The sequence below is a fragment of the Salmo trutta genome, chromosome 6, assembly GCF_901001165.1.
Source record: "Salmo trutta chromosome 6, fSalTru1.1, whole genome shotgun sequence".
Classification (NCBI taxonomy): domain Eukaryota; kingdom Metazoa; phylum Chordata; class Actinopteri; order Salmoniformes; family Salmonidae; genus Salmo; species Salmo trutta.
Genome location: NC_042962.1, coordinates 48,862,706 through 48,877,134, shown reverse-complemented (window position 1 = coordinate 48,877,134; position 14,429 = coordinate 48,862,706). Strand labels below are relative to the sequence as shown.

At 42.2% G+C, this 14,429-nt stretch overlaps 1 protein-coding gene across 3 annotated transcripts in view; it reads right to left on the bottom strand.

Moving 5' to 3' along the window:
* Positions 1–5: 5 nt before the first annotated feature.
* LOC115196097 (sodium-driven chloride bicarbonate exchanger) overlaps positions 6–14,429 on the bottom strand; it is a 44,617-nt gene continuing 30,193 nt past the window's right edge. For 2 of the 3 annotated variants that reach the window (XM_029756646.1, XM_029756648.1), the window contains 13 exons: positions 13,387–13,561; positions 12,902–13,035; positions 10,132–10,377; positions 8,027–8,132; positions 5,923–6,084; positions 5,302–5,415; positions 5,067–5,228; positions 4,441–4,692; positions 4,046–4,288; positions 3,682–3,804; positions 3,476–3,543; positions 3,064–3,177; positions 6–2,159 (listed from right to left, as the gene is read on the bottom strand). In XM_029756646.1, coding sequence (XP_029612506.1) covers positions 2,099–2,159; positions 3,064–3,177; positions 3,476–3,543; positions 3,682–3,804; positions 4,046–4,288; positions 4,441–4,692; positions 5,067–5,228; positions 5,302–5,415; positions 5,923–6,084; positions 8,027–8,132; positions 10,132–10,377; positions 12,902–13,035; positions 13,387–13,561 — 1,960 coding nt within the window. In that variant the 3' untranslated portion in view covers positions 6–2,098. Of the gene's footprint in view, positions 2,160–2,742; positions 2,781–3,063; positions 3,178–3,475; positions 3,544–3,681; positions 3,805–4,045; positions 4,289–4,440; positions 4,693–5,066; positions 5,229–5,301; positions 5,416–5,922; positions 6,085–8,026; positions 8,133–10,131; positions 10,378–12,901; positions 13,036–13,386; positions 13,562–14,429 lie in introns of all 3 variants that reach the window. The other variant, XM_029756647.1, reaches the window with a different exon arrangement.

The following is a 14,429-nucleotide window of genomic DNA, read 5'->3' as shown; positions in this document are numbered from 1 at the left end:
GAAAGGATGTTTCAGTCACTTTATTGTTTCGTACATTTCTCTCCCTTTCTCTCGTATAACAAATCACATTTATAATAGAACAAGAAATATCTGAATTGATCATTTTACACAGATGAGTCGATAAACTCTTAAACATAAACTTGTCTTCAGCTATCAATACTACATTTTAAGGCAGATTTCTACAAGTGGCCAAAATTTGATTTTGACCCATTATTATTTCTCTAATAAGTAAAGTTCATCACAACACAGTACAATGGGAAAGACGTCGACAACATAAAAACCACAAGTTTTCGGTCACCCCAATTCAACGTTTTTAGTAACATATTAGTAACATTTTACACATGAATAAAATATACTATGTATTGAACATCGTTAAGAGTCTTCACTTGATTACATTTTGCCCTTTCTCACAAAGCTATTATTGCATTTCTAGCAATTAACCACAACATCCTGTAGAAAGACATCGCTAAGTTTGATTCACCTTTTGTGCAGGTGTTTAAATGCAGTTACTGGTAGTTCAGAATCAGAACACAACATCACTTTGTAGGTGTCAAACAAACTGGAATGCAGGAGAAGATATCACATAACGTAGCGACAGGGTGACTGGAACATTATGCTGGTAAAACACATTTGTATGCCCGTGGAACACACATGTACACGTACGTACAGTGCCTTTAGAAAGTATTCACACCCCTTGACTTTTTCCATAGTTTGTGTTACAAAGTGATATTAAAATTGATTTGTCATTTTTTTGTCTTTGTCAAAGAGCTACACAAAATACTCTGTCAAGTTGGAATAAAATTCTAACATCTGTAAAAATGAGGTGAAAAAAACAGTAATATATCTTGATTAGAGAAGTATTCAACTCCCTGAGTCAATACATTTTAGCTTTTCATTTGAATTCATTTGTTAATTTCCAAAAATATAATTCCACTGACATTATGGGGTATTGTGTGTAGGCAAATAGACAAATAAAATCTAAATTGTATTCATTTTAAATTCAGGCTGTAACAACAAAATGTGGGAAAGGTCGAGCGGTGTAAATACTTTCTGAAGGCACTGCATCTCTACACGGTCATCTAAAGACTTCAAAGACAATAAGATCGATAAAACCAGAGATCCTATAAATTACTACATGATGTTCTTTGTAAGTCTATGGTTAAAACCCTATTGGAATCACATTCCCAATAGGTATAGAATGGCAGGGTTATGCTGCTATGCTAACTGGAATGTAATGGTCCGCAATGCCTGAAATATAACACTAACCTGCCTCCACACTGTAATTGACAAATCTTCAGGAAAATGTCAGTGAAAATTTTACAAATGAGCATTCAAGAAAAAAATGTGTACATTTAACACTTTAATTTGATACATACACAGTATACTGACCCGATAGTGATGTCAAATTACAAAACAAAATACATTGCTTATTCCATTAACAAGATTTTCATTGTATATTGTAATATTTTTTTTTTAAGGATTACTATGTTGAAAAAATAGAAAAAAACATACAAAATACAAACGATTTCATTAAAAAGTAAAGTTTCTTTAAAAACCATTTGGTTGATACAGATGTAGGATCTTAATTTGATCACCCTGTTGCAGAAATACTTGTAAAACTTGTAGTGTATTTACGGTTTAAAAAGGCTTCTGAAGTTTTGTAATTTTCACCTAAAAATTTCAGACTTGATTTTACCTTATGAAAATATGTTCAGCCCTTACAAAAATGTCCATTAATTATAATTCACACATTTCATGTTACTTCAGGATTATTTTCCTGCTGTAGAAAACTTGCTCAAATTAAGATCCTACATCTGTAATAAATTGACCCACGGGTAGATACACATAATAATATGAATTCCTTGCTTCCTCTGTTGCTGGTATCACCATACATTGACATACATAGAAAATAATCACAGTTAATGTTTGTCGGTTCCTCCATAGGGTAACACTGTTTCTAAAAGATTTACATGAGTTGCACACACACACACACAGTCTAACATGACGAGAACGCATGGTGCAGCACAGTTCAGAGGTGGTCGAGTGTGGCACGTCAGATGAGTTATTTTCCGCAGAGCGGTGACGAAGCCGGTATGGATCACAAACTCGTCTCCCTGTCCAATTTTGAGTCCTTCCTCTTATGTCTTCTCTCGCAACCACTGGAAAACAAAAGGCTACGTGTCACAAAGAGCATTAGAGGAGACACTACATATTCCACTGAACTGACCAGCTGGATGGCATTGTGTATTGGAGCCCTGCGTGGCAGAAGTGCCACGCAATCCATTGACTTGGGGTGATATTACCATCATGCATAACCACCCTAAACATGCAGTTGTCCAGAGGCAAACCACACCAGAGCATGCTGTGTGTGTGTGTGCGTGCGAGCGTGCGAGCGTGCCTCCACCATACGCATGCATTCACATTCCCCAAACCAGTGAGCATGAAACATTCAAAACAAAGAGAGACACCTTGGGACATTTGTTTACAACTGAGTGCCAGCTTTGAGTTGGTGTTTTTTTTTTACTGTGGATCTTTATGGGTCAAGAGATAACAGGTCGCTCCAGGGTGCTTAAGACTGAAGTCCCACACTCAAACTACGGGAACACTTGCACGACAAAGACCATCACGTTCATATTGTCACCTCCACATCATACAATGATAAACTGCACGTTGGTTCTAGAAAACTGCAATGGAGGGACAAGATATGTAACACCATGCCACTGAGGATTGGGAGTCACTTGCCTTTGGGATATGAGCTTCTGAGAGGTTAGGAGGGGGAGCTTATGATGGGAATGGAATGAGAAAGGATAGGAGTCAAGATAGAAGTTAATGAGCATCTATATCTCTACAACGAAGGGAAGGACAAAAATCCACCTTTTGATATCTACATTAATATCCACATGAAATGTGTTTTACAGTATTCACACCATGAACAATAGTAAACAGGAAAGTAGTTGATTGGACAGGTAAATGGCTTGCGGCTAATATACAGGTCCAATAAATAGATGAAATGGCATTTTTTTGTTGAAAGGTTTGTATTGATTGATTGGTGGACATTCCAACCTTTTGGAGCTTGGATCCTTCTTGGAGCCGTCACTGGGACTAATACTATTCCACACGTTCCCGAAGGAGCCTTTGGACATCTCGTCGGAAATGTTCACCGTGGCGGGATCGCTCCTACAACACACAAAACCAAGGATGCTCTGTCAGTCACTGCATGTTTTCACGGTCAAGACATCCTCTGAAATGTGTTGATGATTAGGCCCCGATCTTGAATTAGCTGAAATCATGGTTTCTGTTGCTGCCACTAAAAAAAAGTGTGGTTGTGCCGCTGTATTGGCAGAACAATTGACACAACTCATGCGCAACATGGCCCTCTATAGTTAGTCACCAAAACCTGTACCGGGTTTTTTTTTTTTTTTAAACTAACCTTTCAGTGCCCACAGTCTCTGGATGTTTTGTTAGTTGGACTTACTTGTAATTTCCTTCCAGTGGCAAAGTGACTATCCCCTCCTCCTCCTCCACTATAATACTGGGCTCCTCCTGGAGAGAGAGAAATGAAGAAAGTGACTGTTAAATCACACACTATTGCACCACAAGCCCAGATGATTGACAGAGTCATCATGTGCTAAACATATCTGTATGGCTTAAATATGTTTAAGAGCACCAAGTACTGTATACCTCTTCTTCTCCTTCCTCTAGTTTCTTCTTCTTCCACTCAGGCATCAGGTCGTCCAGCCAGCTCAGCTCCTTCTTGGTGAACATGAAGTCCAGAAGCTTACGGATGAACACCAGAGCCAACACCTAGAGGAGAGAAGGAACTCTCCTTACATTCTCCTCCCGTCAACTAAGTGTGGTGAATGACATCGACACGTACTGTACCTACTGTACGTAAAGCTGAAGGTGAATACCGAATGAAATATGAAAGCTAAATAAATGCCAACTTACTCAGACGTGACATCTCTTTCTCAATCTCTCTTGTGCACGCACACAGACCCCCCCCCCCCCCCCCCAACACGTCCACCCCACCCTCCACACACGTTACCATCATGGGGAACACGATGGCATAATTTGAGGTCTTGATGACCCACAGCAGGACCAGGCAGCTGAGCTGGATGATGGTGAAGAGGTGGACCTTCCTCAGGGGAACGTGTCTCAGGTAGATGAAGTCTGGCTGGTGCTTGGCCGGCATGCCAAACAGCTTGAGACGGTCAAAGAACTGGATACCTCTCAGTGAGGACGCTCCCATGTACAAGAACACTCCATACAGTACAGGCATGGGGATAAACTGGAAACAGACAGCGCTCCATTTAGTCTTCAACAGTTATGTATGCGTGTGACTATGCTCTTGCACGTGCGCTTGTGTGCGTGACTGCTAAAGTGTGTGTGTTGTAATTGATCTCATCTATATCTGAGGTCTTGACCTCGGACCTCCCTCACCTTGAGGACAGAGGTCATGAACACGGAGCAGCCCATGAGTAGGAAGATCATGAGGCCGGTGAAGCGCTGCTCTCTGATCCCCAGGAACTTGGGCTGTTCCCCGGGGGCCGAGCACTCGGACTCCAGCTTCAGGCTGTTGACGTGGGAGATGGAAAGCACGGTGGCTGCCACGAACCAGGGCAGGCCCATCACAGAACACACCCCCAGCATCACCCCCACCACAAACAGGTCCAGGTGGTAGCCACAGCCCTTCTGTTGATGGGAACCAGATATATGGGGTTATAGCATCCATACAGCAGAGATACAGGCAGTATACATAGTCTATAATGCATTAACAACAAGGAGATATACTGTATACTGTTCAGATCTTTAGTTATGGAGAAATGAGGAACGGTATGCAAGGCTTTAGTTTAAATGGCAGCCATAGCCAAATGGAACAGAAATTAACTAGTCCCCCAAAAATGTTTGGTCAAAACCCTAAAATAGCTTTTAGGGCTTTGACTGTTAATTATATTGTAATAATGATCTGTTACGTTTTCAATTTCACACTTTAGCTGTGATCATTTTTACCATCATATAGCACTAAAAGCTGACACAGTAGAATGACTTGAATTGGCAGCCATTACCTTCAGTTTGTGCTCCTTCCTGTTGATGATAACAGCAGTGATCTGTTGGTCCATGAAGATGAGGATGGTACAGAGCAGCGCAGGGAGGACCGCGATTATAGTGGTCCACCACGGGTTGCGTCCTATTGGGTTCACTATCCAACCACGGTCGTCTCTGGTTGGCTGTGGGAGGGAGTGAACATGATCATGATCCGTGTGTGTGTCTGTGTGTGTGTGTGTGTGTGTGTGTACTCACCTTGAACTTGTTGGGGACCTGCAGTTTGGGTGAGGGGATTCCCAGGGCGTAGTCCACTAAGACCATGGTGAGGATGGTGATGAAGACAGCAAAGTCACTGATCTGGGCCCTCACCTGAAGAGCAAGAGATACTCACAGTCAAACTAGGAACTGAGCTCATGGTGAATCTCCTAGTGCTCAGTGTCATTTGAATACAAGTGAATTGTCTGCAACTTCTTCACTTGTCTGCTTGGCGCCACGGTGTATCACATCCATCTTGTTCAGGTCGTTGTTGTAAAAGACAATGTGTTCTCAATGACTTACCTGGTTAAATAAAGGCAAATAATCATAATAATAATAATGATAAAGTGCAATAAGTGTAGGATCTCAGATGCCACAAGGGGGCATCAGTATACCGGAAAATCAGCACTCATTGCCATATGATTGAAACAGAATGGGTAGATTATCATATTATTTCACACAATGAGGCACCAGTAGGCGGTTGAACACTGATACATCCACCAAAGTCTGAGAGATTAAGGGACAAGCATCAATCAATCAAATATCATTGAAATCCCTGCACATGTGGCTACCGGTCCACATCCCTTGCACTCAGGAAGCACGAGGTGTAGATGGACGTGCCTTGGTGGGGAAGTAGCGGCTGGTCTTGAACTCCTTGAGGAAAGCGGACATGAAGACAGTAGAGAAGAAGAGGACCACGGACCAGAAGAGGACGTCAGGAATGTAGGGTCCGTGGGGGCTACAGGCACTGCCCTCAAACTCCCCCCGGAACACAAAGCACTCCTACAACAGGAAGATACAGAGAGAGAGAGACCTGAGTGGAACCCCATACCCCATATATTTCCTATGAAGTTAAACAGGATAGACTGGCCGTCTTGCCTATTACATACTAAAACTCCATACTGTGTACTAACAGTACTTACATACAATTTAGAACGTGCTGTTTAGTAAAAATGTAGGCTATTCAGTAAGCAACAAATATAAACATAGTACTCATCCATTCTGAGAAGACATCATCTAATGCACAATCACACTTGTTCCCCACTATTTGCTTATTTTTGAAGAGCGCATCACCTATTCTGATTATCAGCTGCTGTCAAGCACACGTGGGTGTGAAAAGACGATTCTCTTCCTCAATAGTGTTGCAGCAAATTCTGTGCAGCGAACTGAGTATGACATCCTGGCATTTTAAGCATACGCATTTTATTTCACATTTCACATACAATAAAACATAATTTTGTCGCATACCCAAAAAGCCTGCTATTTAGAAAGCAAGTATGGGTATTTGGACACGGCCACTGTAAGGCATGAGTTACCTAGATAGGAAAGATAATAAGACCCAGTCGAAGTTAGCCTCTGGTCCCAGATCTGTTTGCACTTTTTATAGCCAACTAACTCGTACTGTATGGTTGCCACAACCATGGGCTTTACATACTTAACAGATCTGTAACCAGGCTATTTGGAAATGCATTGGCACACTCAACGTTAGATAAAATGTTTGTACATATAATCTGTAGTACTCTACCACTGACATTTCATATGAATGGCTCCACTATAAATATATTTCATGTCCTCTATGCACTGATTTGGACAGAATCAAAGGGCATGAGTGACTGGCCAATGCTGAACCATGTCTGTGTGAACCCAGTCATTCATACATGTATGCATGCACTTTGGATTGCAGTCACATAGTGTGTGTGTGCGTGCATGTGTGTGTGTGTGTGTGTGTGTGTGTGTGTGTGTGTGTGTGTGTGTGTGTGTGTGTGCGTGTGCGTGCATGTGTGCGTGACTGGCTTCATGCAGGTATGCATATAGTATGTGCATGCATGTGTGTGTGCATACGTGGGAGTGAGATTGACACACTAAGCCTTCAGAAGTGTGACAGAGTCACAGTGAATACTAAAAGAACGCTCTATGGTGACCGTGCGTGGATAAATCCTGTTGAAATCCTGCCTACATGTCTTTAATCCTGTCACACTGTTCTGTTCCCTCTGGGGAAACACATTGTACTACCAAGAGATAATGTCTATCTCTATAGCCTCACACCCCTCTCCAGGGGATGGCTATTTCACCATGAAAAATACACTATATTTATACAATATAATATTTGTAGCAATTTGCTGATGAGTGATGTTTTAGAAGTAATTGAGTAGGGAGTGTTAGTTACATTTTGTATTTATGTAACCTTTATTTAACTAGGCAAGTCAGTTAAGAACAAATTCTTATTTACAATGACGGCCTACCAAAAGGTAAAAGGCCTCCTGCAGGGACGGGGGCCGGGATTAAAATTAAAAAATAAAATACAAATATAGGACAAAACACACATCCCGACAAGAGAGACACCACAACACTACATGGAGACCTAGGTCAACAACATAGCTTGGCAGAAACACATGACAACACAGCATGGTAGCAACCCAACATGACAACAACATGGTAGCAACACAACATGGTACAAACATTATTGGGCACAGAAAACAGCACAAAGGGCAAGAAGGTAGAGACAACAATCATGTCTCAATATTACTTCAGGGGGTGGTTATTGGTCAATAGTACCCCGTAGTGCCTGACCCTGCACTATAATACTACTGACCTCTAGAAGTTCATGTGATGATTGCACAGTGCGGCTGGTGCTCCGCTACAGAAGGAGGTAGGTCCTTACAGAGCATGGCTTCATCCCCCTGAACCCAAGATCAGGGCTTTTAGGCTTCAAACCCCTCTTTACCTTGACCTCCATGCTGGTCCAGTTGACCTCTGATGCAGTGATGTTCCTGTCCTCCCAGTACCTCAGAGTGGAGTTGCTGGGATCCTTTGGCTCTACACACGCACACCTGCCAGAGCACAACACACATATGCATGGGTACACACACACACACACACACACACACACACACACACACACACACACACACACACACACACACACACACACACACACACACACACACACACACACACACACACGAGTGCATACAAACGCACACACACACATAAACAGTCACACAAAAGCCCGCAGACACACACATGCACAAGTACACACACACGTGCACGAGTAAACACACACAGACTCGTCATGTTCCAGCCTTAGTCTAAACATGTCAACACATCTGTGTCCTCTACTATATGAGTTGTTCCACCTCAAAAAGCACAAGAAAGAGAATTTGGATTGTTCTGAAATCCTTTCTGTAGTTAGAAACAGATAAGATTAGTGTTCCTGAAATATTATTTTGTTGAAATATAATTAGATTTCTGAGAAATTAAAGGATTGCACCCAAATTGGCCATTTTAATTTATAGGATTTATATGAGCAAAAGCAATTGGTTGTCTACCTAAAGTAGCAAAGAAAATGTTGTGATCCATTTAATTAACACAAGAGACCAGCTAAATGGATAAAAGGGTGTGGTGGCAGTAGCAGGAACAGTGGCAACACCTGGTACTTTCACACTAATTTATGATACAGAATACAAGTGACTTCAATGGCTAATTTCTCTGAACAGTGGGGGAAAAAACATCACGAGATTCACAGGGAATACATTACAAAGGATGAAGAAGCAATACTCCAAGCAGCAGCTCCGTACTACGTGCCAGACATAAAGAACTGATACTGTATACTGGTTGTTACGGTGGGTTTGGTATGGGATGTGGGGGTTCAGTGGGTGGCTTTCATTGGATTCCTCAAGTCTTAAGTCTCATTGTTATGAAGAATTATGCTCCAAATCGGATGTTAGGTACTATATTTATTTAAGATTATATGAATCCTATAAATTAAAAAACAGCCAATTTGGGGGACATCAATTTAATTTCTCAGAGATCAAATTATATTTCAACAAAATAATGTTTCAGGAATCCTAATCTTATCTGTTTCTAACTACAGAAACAATTTCAGAACAATCTGAGATGGCGGGTGACATGGCTTGACGAAATTTCATGGATTGACCCATAAGGATTAATGTCGATGACTTCACCAATGTACGGAAAACATTAACTTGACCGTACATTACATCGACTTGGAACGATTACATAATGTATTAATGTACGTCCCTGGGTTTACACATGGGATTATTCAGCATAGTGCAATAATCTTGGAACATTACCAAAAAACTGGATAAACTGCCCATATTGCTCATCTGTGCTTTGATGATGTAGCTAGCTAACACTAAAACTATGTGTACAGGACTCTGCTATACTGTTTGTGTTTTGGCCCCAAAAAACTGTTTTCCACCTGCAGTATTGTAAGTGGAGTACTACTTACACTTAAGAATACTACTTAAACAAAGAGGTCAAATTTACTCCTACCACTACGAGTTCCACTTAAGAGTAGTGGTAGTTAGTGGAGTACTGGTTCCATTAATGAGTACACTCTTAGAAAAAAGGGTTCCAAAAGGGTTCTTTGGCTGTCCCCATAGGAGAACCCTTTTTGGTTCCAGGTAGGGTCCTGTACACATAGTTTTAGTGTTAGCTAGCTACATCTTCAAAGCACTCTGTGGAAAGGGTTCTACATGGAACCCAAAATAGTTCTACCTGGAAACAACAGGGTTCAACCTGGAACAAAAAAGGGTTCTTCAAAGGGTTCTCCCGTGGGGACACCCGAAGAACCTTTTTAGGTTCTAGATAGCACCTTTTTTTATAAGAGTATACTACAGATTAAGAGTACTAGTTTAATTTGTTGGCAGTTAAAGGAGTACTACTTCCCCCTATGAGTACTACAGTTGAGTTTACTAGTTGCACTTACAAGTACTGGTAGTTAGAGGAATACCTAGTTCCACTTATGACTATTTGATCCACTCACGAGTATTAGTTCCACTAACTAATATTATTTCCATGACTTACGAGTACTGGGTGAGTTTCTGCAGGTTGTTGTTCATGTTGATGGGGTAGTGTTCCCCCAGGTGGATGAGTTTCTCCAGGGCCTCGTAGATGAAGATGATGCAGATGAGCGAGGCGAAGGCCTCCTCTGTGAAGCGGGTGATGTAACAGACTAGAGAGCTAGCGTCTGTAGCCACCAGGACCAGGCAGAGGAACGCCGTCCACAGGCCGATACAGGCCCTCAGGGAGAGGTAGGACAGATCATAGTCCCTGTGGACAAAAACACACACACACACGTGTAACTGGTGGGATGCGAACCCCCATCTCCCACTCGGGAGGCCAACGTCTTAACCATTAGACCAAAAGGACATTCCTTCTTGGGCCGAGGTTGTCACCGATTTCTACACGAGCGCACACATACACGGACACACACACACGCATGCGCACATACACACAGTAAGTGACTGCAATGCAAAGTGCGAGCGTGCATGAATGACTTGGTTCAGAGAGACACGATTCAGCATGAGCCAGTCACTCATACACGCACGTTGAGTCTGTCCAAATCTTTGCATAGTGGAAATGGAGTGACTAACATTAAATATATTTATAGTGGAGCCGTCAATATAAAATGTCAGTGGTACAGTACCACAGACATTGTACTTAACATTATCTGCCAATATATTTCCAATTAGCCTGGTCCCAGATCTGTTCGCATATATACAGTTGAAGTCGGAAGTTTACATACACCTTAGCCAAATACATTTAAACTCAGTTTTTCACAATTCCTGACATTTAATCAGAGTAAAAATTCCCTGTGTTAGGTCAGTTAGGATCACCACTTATTTGAGTATTTGATTGCCTTTAAATTGTTTAACTTGGGTCAAACGTTTCGGGTAGCCTTCCACAAGCTTCCCACAATGAGTTGGGTGAATTTTGGCCCATTCCTCCTGACAAAGCTGGTGTAACTGAGTCAGGATTGTAGGCCTCCGTGATCGCACACGCTTTTTCAGTTCTGCCCACAAATTGTCTATAGGACTGAAGTCAGGGCTTTGTGATGGCCCCTCCAATACCTTAACTTTGTTGTCCTTAAGCCATTTTGCCACAACTTTGGAAGTATGCTTGGGGTCATTGTCCATTTGGAAGACCCATTTGCGACCAAGCTTTAACTTCCTGATTGATGTCTTGAGATGTTGCTTCAACATATCCACGTAATTTTCCTGCCTCATGATGCCATCTATTTTGTGAAGTGCACCAGTCCCTCCTGCAGCAAAGCACCCCCACAACATGATGCTGCCACCCCCGTGCTTCACGGTTGGGATGGTGTTCTTCGGCTTGCAAGCCTCCCCCTTTTTCCTCCAAACATAACGATGGTCATTATGGCCAAACAGTTCCATTTTCGTTTCATCAGACCAGAGGACATTTCTCCAAAAAGTATGATATTTGTCCCCATGTGCAGTTGCAAACCGTAGTCTGGCTTTTTTATGGCGGTTTTGGAGCAGTGGCTTCTTCCATGCTGAGCAGCCTTTAAGGTTAAGTCGATATAGGACTCGTTTTACTGTGGAAATAGATACATTTGTACCCGTTTCCTCCAGCATCTTCACAAGGTCCTTTGCTGTTGTTCTGAGATTGATTTGCACTTTTCGCACCAAAGTACGTTCATGTCTAGGAGACAGAACGCGTCTCCTTCCTGAGCGGTATGACGGCTGCATGGTCCCATGGTGTTTATACTTGCATACTATTGTTCGTACAGATGAACGTGGTACCTTCAGGCATTTGGAAATTGCTCCCAAGGATGAACCAGACTTGTGGAGGTCTACAATTGTTTTTCTGAGGTCTTGGCTGATTTCTTTTGATTTTCCCATGATGTCAAGCAAAGAGGCACTGAGTTTGAAGGTAGGCCTTGAAATACATCCACAGGTATACCTCCAATTGACTCAAATGATGTCAATTAGCCTATCAGAAGCTTCTAAAGCCATGACATAATTTTCTGGAATTTCCCAAGCTGTTTAAAGGCACAGTCAAATTAGTGTACGTAAACTTCTGACCCACTGGAATTGTGATACAGTGAATAATAAGTGAAATAATCTGTCTGTAAACAATTGTTGGAAAAATGACTTGTGTCATGCACAAAGTAGATGTCCTAACCAACTTGCCAAAACTATAGTTTGTTAACAAGAAATGTGTGGAGTGGTTGAAAAACAAGTTAATGACTCCAACCTATGTAAACTTCCGACTTCAACTGTGTGTGTGTGTGTACACAAACACACACACACACACACACACACACACACACACACACACACAACACAGACACACATAAATACACACAGACACACACACACAGACACAAAAGGAGAGAATGTAGATAGTAGTTGAGATATTAATCAAACAACACATCAACACATTGAAAAACGAGTTTTAATGACTCCAACCTAAGTGTATGTAAACTTCCAACTTCAACTGTAGCCATAGTTATAGTCCCTGTGGACAAACACACACGTGTAACTGGTGGGATGCGAACCCTCATCTCCCACTCGGAAGACCAACGTCTTAACTATTAGACCAAAAGGACATTTCTTCTTGGGCCGAGGTTGTCATCGATTTTCACACGAGCGACACACACACGGACACACACACACACACACACACACACACACACACACACACACAGCCTTAGAAAAACCCATATACTTAAAGTCTTCCTGAATGCCAGGAACAATGTACTGTAGCCATGTCACAGTGAAGAGAGCACCTAAGACAATGTGACAATGTATCTGAAATGGGGCAAACTCACTTGCAGAATTTGAAGAGAATCTTCTCAAAGACTAGAACAGGGCCTGTGCTGCCTAGGATGGTGAGAGGCTGCCCAGCGAACAGGGAGTAGGCTATCCCCGTCATGGAGGCTCCGAACAGGGACTCAATTGCACTCTGGCCAAAAGGGGACGTGACAGTAATGGGTTAATGGACGACAGGTTACATAGCACTTTCATAATAGCTACACTGTCTGTGCAGTCTTTATTTGTTGAAGATGCTTATCTACTAGGGGATACGGCAACCAAAACCTAGCTATTCGTTTAGTTCAGCTTCATCAGGACACCATCGTGCTTACCTAACGTGTGAATATAAAAGTGCTTTATTGTTGTGCATAACACCATCAGAAATCCCAACGAACACATGAAGTAGGCCTTCAGGAAGCCAGACTGTTCTTCTGCCATTCGTGATAACATGTTAACGCTGCAAAGCCAATGCGTGTCATGTAGTATGAGCGGTGTGTCTTACTATGCGTCCCTCGGTGGCTTCCCCCAGCAGTCCTCCGAAGGTGATGACAGGAGACATGCAGGCACAGTAGAGGAAAAGAAAGGAGGCCAGACACTGCAGGCTCAAAGCGTCCGTGTAGTCAGATAGGTAGTGGGGCGCCTTGCGCTTGATGTCCATGAAGAACCCTCCAAAGAACCTGGAAATCACACACACATTAGAGCATGTACACGAGCACACACACACACCACCTTAGTGAACCAGCATCAAATACCATATGAAGTAAAAGGAGTCAAATGTGTTCCCTTTCATTTTTCAGTTTCAATTAAAAAGTATGCACCATAGTGTGTTTTTAAGTGTTTTTTGTTGTTGTTTTTTAAACATTCCCATAGGCCACACACTAGGAGGAGGGATGGAGAGAGGAAAGATTCTGTTAGAGGAAGCACATGGCGACATAGCCAGAGGCGCTTGTCAGGGTAACGGGAGGCGTGACTTTGAGTGGTATTTCAGCCGAGCGGGGATGGATGCTACGCTGTGGCCCTCCGGGAGATCATGGCTCACAGCAGAACTGGGCTGCAGGCCCATCTACTGTACACATCAGGATGAGTTCCTCAGAGACCTACTGTAGCAGGGAGCATCCCTTACAACTACATGACTTATTAAAAACCCACGACATACAGTACCACTTACTACAACTGCACATAGCCTACTGCCTCCCTCTAAATATACTGTATTACACTGCTGCAGCTTCCTCCTCACTCTAGATACACTCTACTACACTACTGTAGATACCCAAAACACGTGACACCTACAATAAAGTATGGTTAATAAAGTTGTAACACTGTATTGTGAGTGTCCATAAGTACTTATATGCTACTGCTAATAAGATACAAATAATTAATGAATTCATTTACATTATTTTGCACTGTTAAGTATTTATTAGGCATTTTATTAGGTAACACTTTGTTTACAGGATCAAAATGCGTATGAGCGAATGCTGTAGGCTATTAACTATTGAACTAATTATAGCCTATAAAACAGATTCAGGTCAGCACTTAGTTAATGCA